Raw genomic sequence first — 20732 nt, 5'->3', positions numbered from 1 at the left:
CTTTACGTGTAACTATCCTAGTTTTTTTAAAACTAAATATCTATGCTTTGTCTTTACATTAATTTTTCAAAAGACCATATTTTTTACCTATTTTCACTAAATGTTTACCCTAAAATATGAAATCAACACATTAAAATAGTATACAGTCTGGTTCCCTGATTGTGATTTTGTCCTCCATGGGTTAAATCTACACAACTGGAATCAGATAATCGAGCTGATGATGGCTTCAGGTGTGGTGGTGAAGACGAAAAGAAAAGGGAAATTTGCTGGTAATTGAGAACATAGTTTAAATTATCAAATCCCTTTGTTTGTTATTAGATACAATACAATACAATACAATATTTTTATTTTCCAAATTAAAGGGCCCATTAAGAGCATAACATTAATTACAACATGACATAAACATTACAGAGTGATTAAAGAAACATAAAATAATAATTGAAATTCAAATGCATGAAGAAAGGATCAGTGGTCAAGGGGAGATAATTTTGATATATTTTAGAGTATCTAACTAATTTTCTGATTTTCTTAGTTGCAGGCCTTTATCCAGGTATGCACATAAAATAGATAGAAATCTGCTATCTTCATTAATCATGATCCATGAAAAAAGATCATTTATATTTAAACTATCTAAACTGGGGTATTTTTTTTATATAATCAGTGATATCTCTTCTGAGGTTATTGTAAATAGGGCATTCCAGAAGAAAGTGCATTTCATTTTCAATACAATTTGTATTGCAATATAAACATATCCTCTCATGTCGAGGTAATATTTCGTATTTACCACATACATTGGTAATTCGTTCATGTCTGCCAGTTTCTATTCTTAAACAGTGATTGCTAAGTCTGTATTTTGTTAACAAATGTTTTTGTGGGTGCTTTAAATCTAAATAATTTTCATAGTCAAATGACTTTTTGAATGAAAAATAAGTGTCCAATTTGCCTTGATTCTGTAAATAAAAATCTCGCATTTTCTCCCAATCATTTTGAAAATTTAATTTGAGCTGTTTTTTCAATAAGTTTTTAAATTTATTTTTTCCTAGATTTTTACATATATTTAGGTCAATACCCAATTTTTCACTGTAGAAAATGATATTAGAGAGCCATGAATTATTGGAACTGGTTTGACCTTTACTTTCTATCGTTTTTAACTCAGCATAAGCATTTTTCAATAAATCAGATGGAGAATTCTCTAGTCTATGCCAATACATAAACATATGTGTTAGCAAATTTATATAAAGAGGATATCTACCCAATTCAGACAGGACTGCTACATTTGTGCACATCTTTGTAACACCAATAATATACTTACAAAATTTTAAATTTAGCTTCTCAAACTCCCAATCTTTAAATATGTCATAAAGGGACAAATTTTTCCTTTTAGAAGTAATGTTAATAACACCCCAATTTTCACAACCATAAGTTACAATTGGCTGTATACAGTGATCAAATAAATGCAAAAGAGTTTTAATAGGAGGATTAGATGATTTCAAATCTTTATAAAGTTTAAAACTGGCCTTTTGACCTTTTTGGAATAATTGTTTCCTGGCTTCATTAAAGTTTCCAGTATTTTGGATGACTATGCCAAGATATTTGTATTGTTTAACACATTCAATAGAATTATTTCCTACATTGAAATTTTCATTAAGGAGTCTACCACTCCTATTGAATATTATAATCTTGGTTTTCTTCACATTTATTTCCATACACCAATCTTTGCAGAATGTGCACAAAGTGTCAAGTCTCTTCTGAAGCCCTTCTTTTGAGTCAGATATTAATACAAGATCATCAGCATAAAGTAGACATGGTATCTTTTCATCATTTAAATTGACATCATCATAATTGTTAGATAATATATCTGGCAAATCATTAATAAACAGTTTAAACAATGTGGGACTCAAAACGTCACCTTGTCGTACACAAACATTATATCTAAAAAAATCAGTTATTTTGTCTTCTACTTTAACACACACTTTGTCGTTACTATACATAGATTTCAAAATGTTATAAAAAATACCATTATTTGTATGCTGTAATAGTTTGTATAATATACCAATATGAATAACCTTGTCAAAGGCCTTGCGAAAATCTACAAAACATATATACAATTTACCTTTGCCTCTTTTAACATATTTTTCTATGAGACATTTTAGTACAAAAATGTGATCCGAAGTGCGAGCTTTCTTAGAAAAACCAATTTGAGTTTTGTTTATGATATTATTATCAGATAAAAATTTATCAAGTCTGTTATACAGAATGGTACTGAAAAGTTTGCCAAGACTATTATTGATGGCAATACCTCTGTAATTTTCAGGGTTCTGCGGGTTATCAGATTTGAATATAGGAGTAATGTAGCTCTCAGACCAATTACTGGGATAAATGCCAGATAGAAGAATGGCATTAAAAAGTTTTAGTAAGCAATCTTACATATAACTCTGTGAAACTTTTAACATTTCATTTGTAATAGTGTCTAGACCTGGACTTTTCCCAGATTTTAATTGCCTCAGGGCTTTTTGGAGTTCACCAGGGGTGATTTTAAAGTCAATCTCACTGAATCCAAAGTTTTTCTTTTCTAATAGTTCAAGTTTACTCTTTATCTCTTTTATCTTGGACTTTATGTGTTCATTTTCAGGAATTGATGACAAGTCAGAGAAATATTTATACCAAATGTCACCATCTATGTTGTTTTTAGTTTCTGAATTATTTTCAAGACGGAGTTGATTGACAAGGTTCCAATAATCCTTTGGATTTTCTGATTCTAGATTGCTTAAACGGTCCAAAATATTTTCTCTAAATTCTCTTTTCTTTTTCCTCCTTAGTTTGGCAAATTGTTTATTAAGTTTAAAAAAAGAGCCACGCATTATCGGATCTTTTGGAAATTTCGACATTAATATAGCTTTATCATTAACATGTTTTTTCAAACTTTTTAAATCTTGGTCAAACCATTTTTTATGATTACATGTTTTTACCCTTTTCTTCTTCTTTTTTAGTGATACTTTGCACACTTTTTCGTATATTGAATGAATACTATATGTGGCATCATTCACATTCTTTTTGTCTAAGATAATTTTGTTATTTAAAAAATATTTTAGCTCATTTTGTATGACAGGATGTGTAAATGATTCCTGGAAATTTTGAATACTTTCTGTGTCCCATTTATACCTCAAAGGAAAGTCTTTCATATGACTTTTATTTTTCTCCAATTGGAAAGATGCTAAAATCTTAAAAGTGATTTTGCAATGGCAATCAGAAAAATTTGCCTTAAAATCTGATACATTAAAATATAAAATTTGCTGGAGTAGGCTTTGAGAAACTAAAGCATAGTCAACTACACTGCATCCATTAGGTTTGAAACATGTAAATTTACCCGTGCTATCACCACACATACGCCCATTCAAGATACGTAACTGATTACCTATACAAAATTCTAGCAAGTTTTTCCTTCTGGAATCAGTTATTAAATCTTTACTGACCCTTTCCTCTGTGAAACAGTCTACATCATAATTTTCATCAAATAAAGGAACATGGGAGGTGCTGTCACCATCAATATAGTCTTTTTCTGACCCAGTTCTGGCATTAAGATCCCCTACTAACAGGATGTCCCCCATAGACCCATAACTATCAGTTATATCCTTTTCTATTATCTCCAGTAGGTCTGTTTGGCTTTTGGGAGCATAGTATATCAAGCACAGATATATATCTTTGTTTAAATTGAAAAATTCTCTCTTCAATTTTAGCCATTGGTATTCTGAGGTCCCGTTATTCAAAAAATTTACACCTTTACGAATTTCTTTACGTATGAGAATCCCTAGACCACCAAAATATCTGTTATTTTTAGATTTTGGTCTGCAGAATGGATAGTACAAAAAGTTTTCAAATTTCAAATGATTTTCATAACCAACATGGGTCTCAGTTAATAGAACTAAATCATTTTGTGCTAATTCTGATAAAAAATTCTTATCATTTGACTTATCATGATGTTCTGACAGCAACCCCCCAACATTCCAGCTGCATATATTTAGACTAGTTTTCATATTGTATCTTATAATAACGTATATATGTATTTGTATATTTATGTGTACACACTACACTAGCCTTTTTTTTTTTTAAATCTCTTATATCTGTATTTGGTTGTACAATATATTTGAATATCTATTACGTTGTATATCTAGATCTATTTTTAGTTGTACACAAAAAATTGAATTTACTCGATATGTTATATAAAAAAAAAAAAAAATAGTACTAAAAAATGTTTATTGAAATAATCTCTCTACCTGAGGATTATTTAGCTGATATAATATTCAAAATAACAACACAGCTCAGTACAATTTGTTTAAAAAGAAGATATCAATGAGGTTTATACTATAGGTAATTTTAACAGTCTATCGGTATCCTCTACGGCCACGTCCATAGCCACGTCTGCCGCCTCTGCCTCCTCTACCTCCTCTACCTCTATAGGGTCGTCCTCTTCCATATCCAGTTCTTCCCTGTGTACTGCGTGGAGGCAAATTAAGGGCTTTATCGATACAGTCACGGATATTTGCAGCTAGTACAGCAGTTCCATCAGGAGTAAGATGAAATTGGTCCTGAGCTATATATCTATTCATCACTTGTCCTTTGTATGCCAAGTTGCTATTGTCGCATAGGATAACAGAGTCATCTCCCCTGAACTTGGTTTTCATTAGAATTGTTATAAGTTGTCCATCTGAGTTATAATCTTCAGAATCGCTTCTCGGTGTTGGCAAGGAGATCACGATCTTGATATTATTGAAACGTGAACGTATATCATCGCATATCCTAGTCATTCTGTCAACACAGTCATTTGGAGTTTTGTTCATTAACTCGTTCGTTAAGGAGTGTAACACAATAACGTTTGGTTCACTCTCAAGCTTTTGGAGTTCTTTTTCTGTTTCATCAAGGGTATATGCTGTAATTTTGTGCACATTGTAGTCTGGTGAGATTCTAGGGTCTATGTTTTCAGTATTTGAGGTGCCCATGAGAATAACTGATGGTTTTGATGGTCTAGATATTGGCACAGTTTGGAATTCTCCGTCGCCACTACTGGCATGTATTTTTAAACTAAGAATCTCTTTTTCTTTGTCTTCAATGTCTTTGCGAAGAGCAGTAAATGATGATTCTAATGATTCTATTTTGTTTTTCCTTACCTGCATCTCCTTATTAATTTCACCAAGATCCAGGTCTAGTTTATTTATTTTGTCACTTTGTGATTTATTTTTCTGTGTAAGCATCTCACATTTAGTTTCCATTTTGGTTTTCAATAGTTCTTTTTCAAGTGTAGTTTCATGATTTATATGCTGAATTTTGCATTTTAGTTCTCCATTTTCTCTTTCTAAATTAGCCTTTTTGTTAATCACAGATTCTACTTTGTCCATCATTTGGGTAAACCTTTCTTCATTTTGTTGAATGGTATGTTTATATGCAATGTCCATTGAAGTCATTTTGGAAACCAGCATGTCAGTTTGTTGTTGACATATTTTATCAAGAGCGTTGGTAAAATGTTTTTCCATACATGTCATAAATTTTTCCATGTTATTATTTTGGTCCACTGTCTGAGACACTACATTTTTTTCGTGTTGTTCCATTGTTTGGTTCTCATTGTTTTTGTTGGATATTTCTTTAGTGCCTGATGGGCTCTTTACGAAGGTGTTATGGTTAATATCTAAGGTAGCCGTATCCGTGATATCTGATTGTAATGTTTGTTTGGCATTTTTAATCTTTGTTGAGTCTTTGTCTTCACTAGTGGACAAATTATGGGCAACAATTTTCTCAACAATTTGGAGTAAGACGGGGAAGTCAATTGTAACGAATGTATCTTTGTGATTTCCTTGTATTTGAATCAGGCCAGTGTTTATGTGTAGTTGTATTTTATACAGTAATGGATTTGGCTGATCTCTCTTTGTTGATAGTTCAATACAGACGGTTTTATTTCCTGTTTTCTCTGACCAGTTGTCAGGTTCATCAAACCAGCTCACTGCATACTGGGTCGATTTACCATAGTGTTCATAATAAACGAGATGTAACGCTTTGATCCAAGGGTACAGTTTATCATGGGGAATGCGAAAGGCGACCATGTGAGCAGCTTCCGCGTATAGATTTTGGTCTATGGTTTCAATTAGATAGCTCATCTAATGAGAGAAACGAGAGAGAAATCCATACTCAGCTTACCAAATAAAGTCGCCACAATTTAGACAGGCACTATACATTTATTTTCTTGTTTATATTTCTTCCTTAGTGTACACACGCCCCTACCACTATGATGACATCTATATGTGAGGGTAGTATTGCCTTTAATGTCCGGCTTCAAACGGCCATTTTTGGCTACCGTTAGTGTCAAATTGATTAAGATTTTACCGTGATTTGACAAAATATCATTATTGTGATTCGTCAGAGGTCTCAAATAATTATCATTACCAATATTTTTGGAAAAAAATTAATGTGATTTGTAAAAATTGTTCAATTTTTTTATCGTCTAGAAGAAAGTGCATATATTTTACTGTCATGCACCAAAAATTTCTGTTAACATCATTTGGCAAGAATTTTTACTGTTATTTGTTATGAAGGTACATGTACCCCCATTTCCACCCTCATATATACTTTAAGGCCATGGAAAATTAATTGTTGGTTTCCCCTAACATGGGAAAATTTTAAAGACATGGCAGGCAGGCTTTTTTTTTTGTAACCATACAAATAAAAATAATTGGATATTTGTGTTAAGGAAATGAATATGCAAACATAAATAGATATTTCATATCCTAGAAAAATATCTAACAAAACAAACTATATATATATTGACAAGCTTTATATGGATTTTAAACAATAAATTTTTGGGAAATAAGTGCGACCTGAACCTGGGTCACAATTCCGAACGCTTTGAAATAGGAAAAATCTGTAGCTCTATCATGTCTATGGTCCGCAAAAAGTCAAAAAATAACATGAGGACCTAAGAGCTACGGTTCCGCAGCTAGCATATTTTCAACACTTTTAGTTGTCTCTTCACTTCACATTTATTTGGGGGAGATTTAAAAATGTTTTGATCTCCATCACCGATGAATCTTAAATAACATGAGTAAAGTGCACTATGTTTTGTCTTAAAAAGGGAATCACCTCCCACCAGCCATTAACAGCTGGAAGGTGTTGACTGCATGGGTATTATGAGCCCTACATGCATTTTCAATGCATGGTTCAACCTGTGCATTGGAATTCAATGAACTTGTGCTCAAAATTAACATCTCCGACACACATCCCTCCTTCAACTTGGAATGGTTGCAACTCAAGTCTCACTTATTTCAAACTGCTTTTAAGGATTTCTTGTAGATTTTATATAATTTAAATTGACTGCATAAGTGTTTAACTGTATTGTATATATTTAAGGGTAAATGCATTAATCAAAATAATTTTTTTTTTTTTTTGACAGAAAAATTAAATGACCAGGTGGTTAAAAAATGACCTGGTCTTGTTAGGGGAAACCATCAATCATTTTTCCATGGCCTATACTTTGATTTTTCTCTTTATGATACACAAATCAGGATATGGATAAAAGAGTTATATCAGTTTTTCATAAAGTCTTGTGTTATATTTTGTTTTTTTATTGAGACTGGTGGGGGTTCCCAGTCTATGCCAAATATTTATTAATTCAAATGTTACCTAGTAACATATGTGAATGAGGACGAAGTCTGTTGTGAAGAAATGAAATTAATATTTTATTTTTATAGTGTGAAAATTTTCCAGAAGGTAATACCTTTTTCAATTATTTTCAAAAATTCATCTGAATGAGTATAAAATTGCACACAAGAGTAAATCTTAAAATTGAATTATTCTAACATTAATGTCAGACAATTTGCAAAGCATAGTTTATTTTGGTTATAGAATATGATTATTTTATTCATACATGAAATATAAGGGGAGATAATTGTTTTGATTGATGAGCATCTACATGTATAATTATATTCTGATATTACAGCATAAGACATTCAATTTTTTCTTCTAATAAAGAGGGTATTTCATTTTTAAACATATTAAATACATGTACATTTAAGTTGGGACTGAGTACACCCCCTTGTATTTTACTGACTTCAGATATGAACAGCCTGGTCCTTTTCTGATCTATCTTGATTCTTAATTTATCAGATTTATTCATATAATTCAATATATTGCAATCCTTAATGGGTGAGCACTTCTTTAAATCTTACAGATTGATTGCCTTAATTTGAATTCTTTTAGATCCACGTTTTTTCAAAACAAAATAGAGTGGCCACCCTGCAATGGTTGAGCTGATTTTATTCATCTAATGAAAAAAGTAGTCAGAAGTTGTTGACTTCTATGTCATTTGATCTCTGGTGAAGAGTTGTATCATTAGCAATCATACCACATCTTATTTTTATATTATGGTAATTATATAAACTGTATTATCTTAAGTTTTCCATTTTTGTTTATTTTTCATTGCAGATAACGCTGTGAGATATAATGAAATGAGTCTTCGTCAAAATGGTGCCATCTTGGATTATTGTAGGACGTCAATGTCATCATTATCAGGTGCTGCAGCAGGAATTCTTGGATTGACAGGAGTACAAGGCTTTGCATTTTATTTTGTAACAGCATTCTTATTGTCGGTTAGTAATATCAAATTTGTTAAAATTTCATGTACTTTGCTCATCAATTTCCTGTTTATCGAATACTGATTGTAAAAATAATTAGGGATAATGTTGATTGAAAGAGGAAATCCCATTTCAATTATTTGAACATCTCATTATTCCAATTAAATTGATTTAAGGCAAAGTTGATAATAGGAAAGTATTGCTTATTAAATATACTTATGAAAAAAGGGATGATTTGCATATTTAATGAGAACAAGACACATTACAGGTTATACAATAAAATAAACTTAACATTTTATAGATACATTATAAATAAGAAGGTATGGTACAAGTGAATATGAGACAACCCTATATTCAAGTCATAATGTATAAAAAATTAAAATGTAAAAAATTATACATGCAGGACATAATATTTTTTTTATATTTCCAGGTGATGTTAATGTTTAAGGCTGGTGGATCATGGAATAAATATTTTGTAACGAGAAGAGATCTTTTTATAAGTGGATTGTTTGGAGGAATATTTGTATCCTTTTATTCAATGAAATTTATTGCATTATTGAAGAAATATAACTATTAAATACTGCATGACTGGAAAAAAAATTGGCCCTTTAAAAGTTCTTATTCTAGAACTACACAAAACACCTGCAAAAAACTAGGATTTATCAATCTTATTATATCTCAAACATATTTGTCTGCATATCGTTTAAACATCATTAGAGAAACAGATTCCACCACCAAATCTTGTGCAGTATGATAATTTACTCTCAACAGTTTATGAGTTAAATTTCAATTTAACTGTCTCGAGCAGATAAATAAAGTATCACACTTGATATATTAGAGGCTAGGATCCATATTTATACATTGTACCTGAATTTTTTTAGCCAGATTTTGATTTTTTTTAACATATACTTTTTTTTTTTTTGATAATAAGGGAACATTTTGAATTGTAAACTTTTTAGAGATAGGAATCAGGTGAATAATTAGTAATGATAAATTTGACATGAATTTACTGAAAAAGGGGAATTAACATCATCTTTCAAGGGGGTACTTGTTATTCATAACTTACAAATTGCGATTTTGTCATTTTAGCGTAAAATGCAATTCTAATTTTTGCAATATTGAGAAAAATCTGGTTCAATTCCTGTAGAGAAAAATAAGAATTCAAGTTTAAATTATTGTGTTTATAATCCTTTCGCACTTTTTGCAATATTATAAACATAGCAATAATTTGTGAATTACAGTATAATCATTGGTATATTGAGAATTGAACATCATGACATAGAATATTTGTTTTGGAATTGATATTCTTGTTTATGCTTAGAACTTAATCAAGCATATGAGCTGCATTGAATAGAAATCAACCTTTTGCAAATGCACATAACTTTGATTGAATTTTGAACATTCATATAGGACATTAAAGATGAATTTTAGACTGTTTTGTATGGTTCTTATATTTACAACAACTCAGTTTTCAATATTTACATACTTTTCATAAACATGTTTTTTAACATAGAATAGGTTAATTGACGTATTGATATTCATTAGCATAAGGTGCCACCTTAATGGTGGATATCTATCTGAAGCACCTCATATGTAATAACACTAAAAAGCTGTAAACATTTGAACTCTTATAAAATTATGTTATTTATACTCATTATATGATTGATATGATTTGTTTTCCTTAACTTCTTTTTTCAGACATATATTTTATTTTGGACGTATCCTTTTGATGACCCAAAACTGTAAATAAGTGTTTAAAGCCAAGTAAATTGTCTGTTCAGCTACAATCAATTCACTGGTGTCTGTTATAATTGAATAATTTGTACAGTGACACTAATTATTCCAGCCCATGGTTTACATTATAGTTTTAAAGTAAAAGTTGGCCATTATTGTTATCCCTTACTTGAATGGGGAGCCTAGACATGGAAATAATGGCTATTGGTCCATCTGATCTTGTCTACTTTCTCATTCCTAAGTCTTTTCAATTATGGATTTGTATCAAAGGGTGTATACCAGCATAATCTATTACCAATTTGAAAATCAGTGCAGATATACTACTTTATCATGATATATTAGCCTTAAATTTTCAATTATATGAAATATTGCATTGTAAAAGCTCTCGCGCCTGCATGCCTTTTTGGAAATAAAAAAAAAAAAAATATACTAGTATATCAAAGGTTTACATTGAAGCAATGACTTGTACAAGTTCAAACATCAGTTCCAATCAAATAATTATATGGGAGTTACATGCCCTTGGAAATATATTTTATGGAAATTTACATTTGTAAGCACTTTTAAGCCTACCCATACTTTTCTTTTTACACATATTTATGATATTAAATATTTTAAGCTTGAGTTAGCTATGTCACAAACAATTTTGAATATCAGTGCAGATAAGTGATTTATGATCCTTAGAAATAAAGATTGTATTGTAAGCACTACAATGTATCATATCTATCAGTGGCAGATCAAGAAATTTTCATAAGGGGAACCTGCTGGCTGACCTAAAAAGGGGGGACTCTAGTCATGAATCAGTGATTCCCTATATAATCAACCATATATTTACCATGAAAGGGAGACCCCTGAATCAGCCTATGTCTACATTGTTTTGCGTTGTTGTTGTCTGTATTGTTGTCGTCCAAAGACACATTTGGTTTCCAGACAATTACTGGAGTTAAAGTAAATGAATCTCTTTGAAATTTTACACGAAGGTTCAATACCACAAAAGGAAGGTTGTGATTGATTTTGAGGGTTATGGTAATATGGTACCAACAGTTGAGAAATAAGGGGCACAAATCAAGCATTTTTAGCTCACCTGGCCCAAAGGCCAAGTGAGCTTTTCTCATCACTTGGCATCCGTTTTCATCTTCATCGTCTTCGGCGTAAACTTTTTACATTTTGATCTTCTTCTAGAGAACCACTGAATAGAATGAAACCAAACATGGCATGAATGTTCCTTATGAGGTGCTGACCAAGTGTTGTTACTTTGTAGTCAATCCATCATCCGAGATGGCTGCCAGCAGGGGACTTAGTTTAACATAGGACCCTACGGGATATGCATACAAATGACTTCTTTTAGAAAACCAATGAATGGAATGAAACCAAACATGGCATGAATGTTCCTTATGAGGTGTTGACCAAGTGTTATTACTTTGTGGCCAATCCATCATCCAAGATGTCCGCCAGCGGGGGACTAAGTTAAACATAGAACCCTAACCCTATGGGAAATGCATATAAATGACTTCTTTTAGAGAACCACTGAATGGAATGAAACCAAACATAGTACATTGTAGTATGAATGTTCCTTATCAGGTGCTGACCAAGTGTTGTTATTTTGTAGCTGATCCATCATCCAAGATGGCCGCCTGTGGGGGACTTAGTTTAACATAGGACCCAATGGGAAATACATATAAATGTCTTCTTTTAAAGAACCACTGAATGGAATGAAATCAAACATAGCATGAATGTTCCTTATGAGATGCTCACCAAGTGTTGTAACTTTGTAGCAGATCCAACATTCAAGATGGCTGTAGTGGGGTGACTTGGTTTAAAATAGGACCCTATTGGAAATATATATACAAATGTCTTCTTTTAGAGAACCACTAAATAAAATGAAACCTTACATACATGTAGCATGAATGTTCCTAAGGAGATGCTTACCAAGTGTTGTTACTTTGTCGCCAATCCAACGTCCAAGATGGCTGCCAGTGGGGGGACTTAGTTCAGTCAAGGGTCTAACTTAAATAAGTTATTAGAGAAAAATAACACACATGTTGTTATTGTGGGCTAAAATATCAAAAAACTGTGATAACATATGTATGTTACATGTTTCAAAGGGAAAATATACAACCTTTATTTTGTTAAATTTTTCTCTATTTCTATTGATATTATAATTCTTTTTATATATATATAATCTTTGCCAAGATATAACAGCTCATAGTTTACCAATCATGCATAGCACACCTATGTTATTACAGAAAATATATTCCTGCAATAACCGAAGGGTGTTATTACAGCTTCTCTATATCTCTTTAAAGGCTTTGCTCTGGCTTGCATAACAATTTATTTCAATTCATTGTAAGAAATGATGATCAGAGCTTGTAATGAGGCACTGAACAAGATTCCAAGTGTCTCATTTACTCTCATATAGTAAGTTACATGCTTGTAATAACTTAGCCTTGTTATTATAGCTTAGTTTGCCCATAAAGGCCTTGTCTGATTGATTTACCATGGTTGGTCAAAATTGTATTAAATGAATTAGAAAATTTGTTATGAAGGTAATATATTAGACTACTGCGTAAAGTTTTAAGAACTCTTAAGTGCCCATTAAAGATAAAATAATTATAATATATTTAACTGATAACAAACATGTTATTACAGATTAAGGAAAAAAGAGTAGACAACTCTTGAAAGTGTCTGTAATAACACATGCATGTTATTTTTCTCTGAAAACTTCTTTAAGTTAGACCCTTGACTGTAGTTTAACATAGGACTCTATGGGAAATACATACAAATGTCTTCTTTTAGAGAACCACTAAATGGAATGAAACCAAACATAGCATGAATGTTCCTCATGAGATGCTGACCAAGTGTTGTTACTTTGTAGCCGATCCATCATCTAAGATGTCCGCCAGCGAGGGGCTTAGTTTAACATAGGACCCTATGGGAAATGCATAAAAAAGTCTTCTTCTAGAGAACCACTGAATTAAATGAAACCAAACATAGCATGAATGCTCCTTTCCTAATCAGGTGCTGGCCAAGTGTTGTTAATTTGTAGCCAAATTTTATCTTTTTTTATATGTTTTCAAAAACCCAAGTAGAGTCAGGTGAGCAATACAGGCTCTTGAGAGCCTCAAATTGTAGTTTCCTAACAATTACCTGTGTGTTAGTGTATGGATCTCTCTGACATTGTACCACAAAGTTCCATACCACAATAAGTAGGCAGGAATTGAGTTGGGGGGTAATTGCCCCAAACATGCAGGAATTAGGGGCAAAAAGGAGCCAAAAACAAGCATTATCTAGTTCAACTTGGCTTACTCCAAAATTGTACTACTAGGTTCCATACTTCAAAGGGATGGCTGGGATTGAGTTTGGGAGTAATTGTTCCTAGAGTGAAGGGGGCCCAACCTCTGGGGTCGTATGAGGCTGAGTTCAACAAAGCATTTTTGGTTTTGTATATTTCTCAGCTCAGCAATAAGGCACATATATTCTGTTAATTGATTGCAATTTGTTCATGTCTGACTTGCAGGTTCCATCTGACCTTGTCTTCATTTTCCTGGTTCATTGATTAATGTTAATTTTTCATGGTAATGTCAGTTATCCGATACTAAAAGCGATATGTCAACTTTATTTGTTGTATAGAATGAATGTACGGTGTAAATATCTGACTTGCAGGTTTCAAATGACTGTTCATGGCTCATTTAACAATATTTAGTTTTTGCGGTTTTGTCTATTTTTTCAGATACATGTACCATATTGGCAATAGGACCTCTATATTTATACTAAGGAATGGTTATAAGGTGTACATTTAGGACTTGTAAGTTCATGTGATCTTGACCTCATTTTTATGGTTCATTGGTCAATGATAAGTTTTTGTGTTTTTTTCCAGTCTATCAGACACTGTAAGCAGTAGATTAACTATGCTTGGTGGTTTGGAATGAATGTATGCATGTCAACTATATTTCATTTATGAAATTAATATAAGATGTGTCTGTCTGGCAGGGTTCATCTGTTTTCATTTTCATAATTCATTGGTTGATGTTAAGTTTTTTGTAGTTTTGGTCTGTTTTCCAGGTATTATATAAGAATAAAAACCACTATATTTGGTGTGTGGAAAGATTGTAAGGTGTACAGCCATTGAGACATTTCATTGTTTAATTTATTTATAACTATTTGTAGACTAAGGGTGAATCAGAGCTTGACATAATATAAACAACTGCCTTTTTTAAGGTTATTTGTATTGTTGTCTCATTCATTTACACATTATATCTCCTTTTATTCAAGGCATAAGAATTTGTAAATTTATTAAAAAAATCCTTAATATTTGTAAAGATTTTTATATGGAATGGTGCATGTGTATTAACATTCATGGGAAAAAAGATTCAAGTATAGTCAGAAACATCATTGATGGAACCAGTTTCATATTTATGGAATCCTAGAAGAGACAAATTGGAAGGAAAATATCAAAGACTACCAGCATCCCTTAATATCACATGTTTATTGTGGATAATGAGATTCTAAGACATTCTTTATTTGATATTTATATATTTTTAACAACTGTGTATTTTTACAAAAGCTAATACAGTTGTTTTCCTGAATTTTAAACATTTCTATCAGGACTGTGAATACACTTATTTAATTCATTGTAATTTTTTCATAATGATAAATGCTTTCAAATTTAAGGCCTTCTAGCCAGGACAATAGAAATTATGTTTCCATATGATCAAATTGTTGTTTGGTCTAAAATTGTTGTAACTATGTTGTTAAATATTTGAAATAAATTTAGTATAAAATGCTGCAGTTCTGTAATTGAAAGAAAATAAATGCCTCGTTCACACGTTCATATAATTCGAATCGAATGCGAATCGAATTCGCTAATCGCGTCCACACACTCTTCTTTTTTTAATTCGAATTGATTCGAATTGGCTAATTCGAATTAACTAATTCACATTAGAAATACGTTTTTGTTAACACCAATGAAAAGTTAACATCGTTAGGACAGTAAAGCGAATTTGACGCGCATTGCAATTCGAATTAGAATTTACGTTAGGACGTTAAACGTTTCGAATGCGAATTAAACTAATTCGAATTAGTTAATTCGAATCGAATTCGAATTACGTGTGAACTCAGCATCAAACTATTGAAATTCAGCCAGGGGAAATATTTTACTATTAAATCTTATAGTTATGCAATGTTTTTTAATGGCAAGAATGGTACAGGCTGAACATCACGATAGGTTTGTGTGCCTAAATAAGTGGTTTAACCTACCCATATTGTGTACTAGAACCAAGTAAGGGAGCTACCATTAGATTGTTAAGGGGGAGGAGCTAGGATGAAATTATTTGAAAAAAGGCACGACAGGAGTTTTGATTTGAAAAAAAGCAGGATGAACAACTTGGCAGAAAAATAAAGGCAGGATGACAATTTGTGTAAAAAATTCAGGATAAACTAATAAAAAAAAAGGCAGGACCAAATAGAGTGGAAACTAAAAATTCAGGACAGCTAACAACTTTAAAAAAAATTCAGGACAACGTTTTTCATCCGAACCAACATGTTTGCAGGCATGTTAACCCTCTCCTAACTTGGGACAGTTGTGTAATAGCACAACACTATAAAAATCAGTTCAAAGGGGTATAACTCTTCAGATCGATACAAGGCAAAAGCACAAAAGACAAAAAGTATATATCCGAGATGGTCTTTTCCAAGTTCAACTTTTTGCAACGTACTTGAGTATTTTATCGGTGATCACCACTTCATGGCTGGTTGTTACAGCTTTCTTATTCATTACAGGCAGTATTCCACAGTTACTAATGTGTAAAGAAATCCTGAACTTTCGGTTTACCGTAAATTAAATCCTGATATTTTTTACACATAATGAATTGGTGTAAAATATTTGCCGGTTTAATCCCAGGATCTACAAATTGGTGCACCCTGCAATGTTATGAGCATGACATTTGTTATACCGTGTGATAGGTCTTTCACATCCATTGCCGTTCAACTTCTTGTCATGTATAGTGAGCAACAGCTACAAGTTACATTTGATTTAGGGTTTTGTGCCTCGCCTGCAACAATTTCGCAGACATAGAGTCAACAATCAGGCATGGTGACAACTATTTGTATGATGCTTTATTTTACGAAGTTTCCGTCTGTCATATGTCCTCTGTCCTTGACCTCATTTTCATGGTTCAGTGACAACTTGAAATTTTATATTTTTTGTCATGTCAAATACTCGCTTATTATGAATAATATTATAGGATAACTATACTTGATGTATGGGATCCTTGCAAATACTGAGTTTGCATATGTTTGTCAGACAGGGTTCACCTGACATCGATCTCATTTCATGGATCAGTGATCAAGGTTAAGTTTTCTTGGCCAATATGAATAAGATGTATTTGGTGTATGGAATGATTGTAATGTGTACATGACCGACTGGCTTGTCTCATCTGAACATGCAAATATTTTTCAGGTTTCATTGGACAATATTATGTTGGCACTAAAATTGGTATATATAATGATTGTAAGGTCTACATATCTGTTTGACAGTTTTCATATGAACTTGAGCTCATTTTCATGGTTTATTTGTCAATTAAAATTTTTCATGGTATGTCGTGTATCCTTTATTTTAAGTCTGATGGGATATTTACGGAGTCAACATAGTCGCCAAACTTTGAATAATTTAATGGGATGGCTAATCGATAATATATGTATATATAGGGGAACACTAAGTTAAACCGCAAGAATGCTAGCTTCTTTTATTCTTTCCTGATAAGCTCCTATATGAAGTCGAAATGTATGTAATATAAAAAAGAAGATGTGGTATGATTGCCAATGAGACAACTATCCACAAAAGACCAAAATGACACAGACATTAACAACTATAGGTCACCGTACGGCCTTCAACAATGAGCAAAGCCCATACCGCATAGTCAGCTATAAAAGGCCCCGATAAGACAATGTAAAACAATTCAAACGAGAACACTAACGGCCTTATTTATGTAAAAAAAATGAACGAAAATCAAATATGTAACACATAAACAAACGACAACCACTGAATTACAGGCTCCTGACTTGGGACAGGCACATACATAAATAATGTGGCGGGGTTAAACATGTTAGCGGGATCCCAACCCTCCCCTAAACTGGGACAGTGGTATAACAGGACATAGGAAAGAACTATAAAAATCAGTTGAAAAAGGCTTAACTCATCAGATGGACAAACATACAAGTGGACGTGGCCCGGTACTTATACATCCTGACACAAAAAGACACAATGAACAGATCTGAGTGTACTCGCAGTTATCTGACAGCTAGTTCAAAGCCATTAACAACTAATAAAAAAATCATGCATCTAAGACTAAACTATCAATCCGTACACATCCAACATCCAATGGATTTAGTGTAAAGACGTCATTAACAGCCAGAGAAAAACATGACCTTGTGCAATGCCAAGTTACAGGTATCGACAGATTGTAGATCCATGAATATGTATATTCATATAACATACTAGTAATATTTAGTTAGCTTTTAATTGACTGATAACAAAATCAATATTTATACCAATAAAAACAATATTCAATGATAAGCATTTCTAAAGAGAATTAGTAGCTAACTAAACATCACTAATGTTGCCACCTTTTTGATTTCCGTGTAGCTACATTTTATCAGTGTCTGCATACATTTGACTTATATATCCAATAATAAACTCATCATAGATACATGTAGTAGGATTGGAATTTTATATAAACGACAATTTAAGGCGTGCGCTTTATATCATGATTTTCGAGACAATGAACAAAATTTATGGGTTCCTAAATACAAGGACGAAGTCACTCCTTTGGAAGTAAACTTAGATATTCGTAGTCCCTTTTCACACGTGAGTGGTATCTTATTTTTGTAACATTATAATCAAGTTCCATTTATTAGCATTATGGCTACCAAAAATCGAAAGAACAAACAAAAAGGAAAATGCCTTACGAACGTCCTCCAGAGTCAATTTTGAAAATAACCGTCCCACAGATAACCACGGACATGTACCGCGTCAGAGGAGGGACGACAGCCTATGTGCCGTGTGCAAAGCTTTTCAGGTTACTAGGTACTATTTCAGATTCCGTTTTGGCAATTTTTAATATTGAAAAAGATCGATTTGTTCATGTTAATAAAATGTACTCTACTGCATTCATAAAAAAATATGGCAAGTTCCCCGATTATTGATGATCGAAAATGACTTTTGCATAAAATGTTTAATGGGTTTTTACTTCTTTTCGGAAATTATATCATTAAAGATTAAGTCCTTTAATGGCGGGAATGAGTATTTGATCTCTATATCTTCAAGGCACACATTTTTGTTAATATTTCGTTAGAACGCATGTAAAATCATTAAAATTTTAAAGCAGTTAAATACTGTTCATACAACCTTGAACATAAAAGTTCTACTTAGGTCTCCATCCGTTGCTGCATAGTAAAATGGCCAAATAGGTTTATCAATTTTGGTCCTGAATAAAAACTGAAAATCAATTAAATGAATTCAATAAACGATTATTCAATTAATTAAGAAATAATTCATGGGGGCTTGAATATATCGTTATTTTACCACGGGTTGTTCCTTTATGACAAATATTTTACCCTGAGCGATATCGTGGTAAAGATATCAAGATATATTCAAGCCCCCATGAATTATTTCGATTCTAATAGGACAAATACGGCAATTGTTTTGGATCGAAGCGCTCTAGGTAAAGGCATTATTTGCCGTTCTCATAAATAAACGTACTATAAAACTGACGTAAAAGAACGGAGCGGCAAACTGAATAAGTGGCAGCTAAAACTATTTACAATAACATATTTAGATGGGTTTGGAGGAATTTATATAAGTATATTATATGTATTTATATGTCTTATGTGTATACAAAACATGGCTTATATAACACATTTTAGCATCGTTTCGTTTGTGTGCGTTTTCTTGTTGTGATGACGTTATCGTTCTATGACGTCGGGTAGCTCATTCATAAAAAAGCATATGACGCGGGAGTACGATCGGAACAGCCCAAACAATATTCATATTTTACCACGGGTGGGTACTCAAAGCATTTGAAGGACGTCATGTTAGAATGATCATTATTAAATGTACATAAAGGCAACAGTAGTATACCGCTGTTCAATAGTCATAATTCGATTAAGCAAAAACAAATCAGATAACAAATTTAACCCGAGAGAAACGCATCTGACAGGGATGATGTAGTTTTTAACTCAAATAATAAATAAATGATGTTTATATGAATTTTGTCAAAACATTTCAAAATACTGTAAATTTGTATACTACTACATCTATAACAATGTCGCAAGTGGAACATTTAATTGATTAAAAAGAATGGTCATTAACGCCGTTGTTCTTTCAGCATCGAACTCTGGAGGGTCAACAGTAAGGAAGTCATCCAGTAAATGTAGAATATGTTTGACTTTGTAATTATGTTCTGCTATAAAACAAATCGCTGTAGAAATATTGTCATATTTTGGACTACTACGGCATCAGAATGACAATCGCAAACACAAATGATCAAGAGATTCCCGTTTAAAACACAAAAAATGGCCATTGATTCGGTAGCACTGGACATATTTTTAAATGCATTTTGAATATCAAACTTACAGAGTTTTGTCCCTTTACCGTATTTAGTAATGAGACAAATTGCGTAATCTATCTTGACATACGACATAGAGCACACATCTTTGTCTACAAGGTGGTTGATGCTTACGTGTTTATCGTTGTGTGGTGCGGACAAGTCTAGAATAAGTCGCTTTTTTAAAGAACATTTACCCTCCATAACTCCCAATGAACTTACTCGATAATCATTAAAAGGTAAATTTTCAAACGTACCATAAACGAAACCGTTACATAGTTCTTTGTGAATAAGATCTGAAACTGAATTTTTCTGTGACCTCTTCTGTGCTTAAAATTTCTTACATTCCGTTGTTTTAATGTTATAATATTTAACCATAGCATCAATAAAATTGAACATGGAAATGGGGAATGTGCCAAAGAGACAACAACCCGACCATAGAGCAGACAACAGCAGAAGGTCACCAACAGGTCTTCAATGCAACGAGAAATTCCCGAACCTGGAGGCGTCCTATAGCTGGCCCCTAAACAAATATATACTAGTTCAGTGATAATGAACGCCACACTAGACTCCAAATTGTACACAAGAAACTAAAAGTTAAAATAATACAAGACTAACAAAGGCCAGAAGCTCCTGACTTGGGACAGGCGCAAAAATGCGGCGGGGTTAAACATGTTTGTGAGATCTCAACCCTCCCCTTATACCTCTAGCCAATGCAGAAAAGTAAATTTTCTGCATTGGCATCAAAGCCATTTTGTAACCCATTACATAAATAGTCAACGAA

General features: G+C 32.5%; 1 protein-coding gene across 1 annotated transcript; it reads left to right on the top strand.

Annotated features, from left to right (window-relative positions):
* The first annotated feature begins 116 nt into the window (after positions 1-116).
* On the top strand, positions 117-15131 carry LOC143041935 (ER membrane protein complex subunit 6-like). Its single transcript, XM_076214091.1, has 5 exons — positions 117-269; positions 8467-8630; positions 9046-9138; positions 10314-10333; positions 14667-15131. The coding sequence occupies exons 1-5, from the start codon at positions 218-220 to the stop codon at positions 14695-14697; spliced, it is 360 nt and encodes a 119-aa protein (XP_076070206.1). The 5' UTR covers positions 117-217; the 3' UTR covers positions 14698-15131.
* The last annotated feature ends 5601 nt before the right edge of the window (positions 15132-20732 follow it).

This window comes from Mytilus galloprovincialis, chromosome 8 (assembly GCF_965363235.1).
Source record: "Mytilus galloprovincialis chromosome 8, xbMytGall1.hap1.1, whole genome shotgun sequence".
In the NCBI taxonomy this organism is placed as follows: Eukaryota; Metazoa; Mollusca; class Bivalvia; order Mytilida; family Mytilidae; genus Mytilus; species Mytilus galloprovincialis.
Note: the sequence above shows the minus strand (reverse complement) of the source record. Positions and strands in the feature narration are given on the sequence as shown.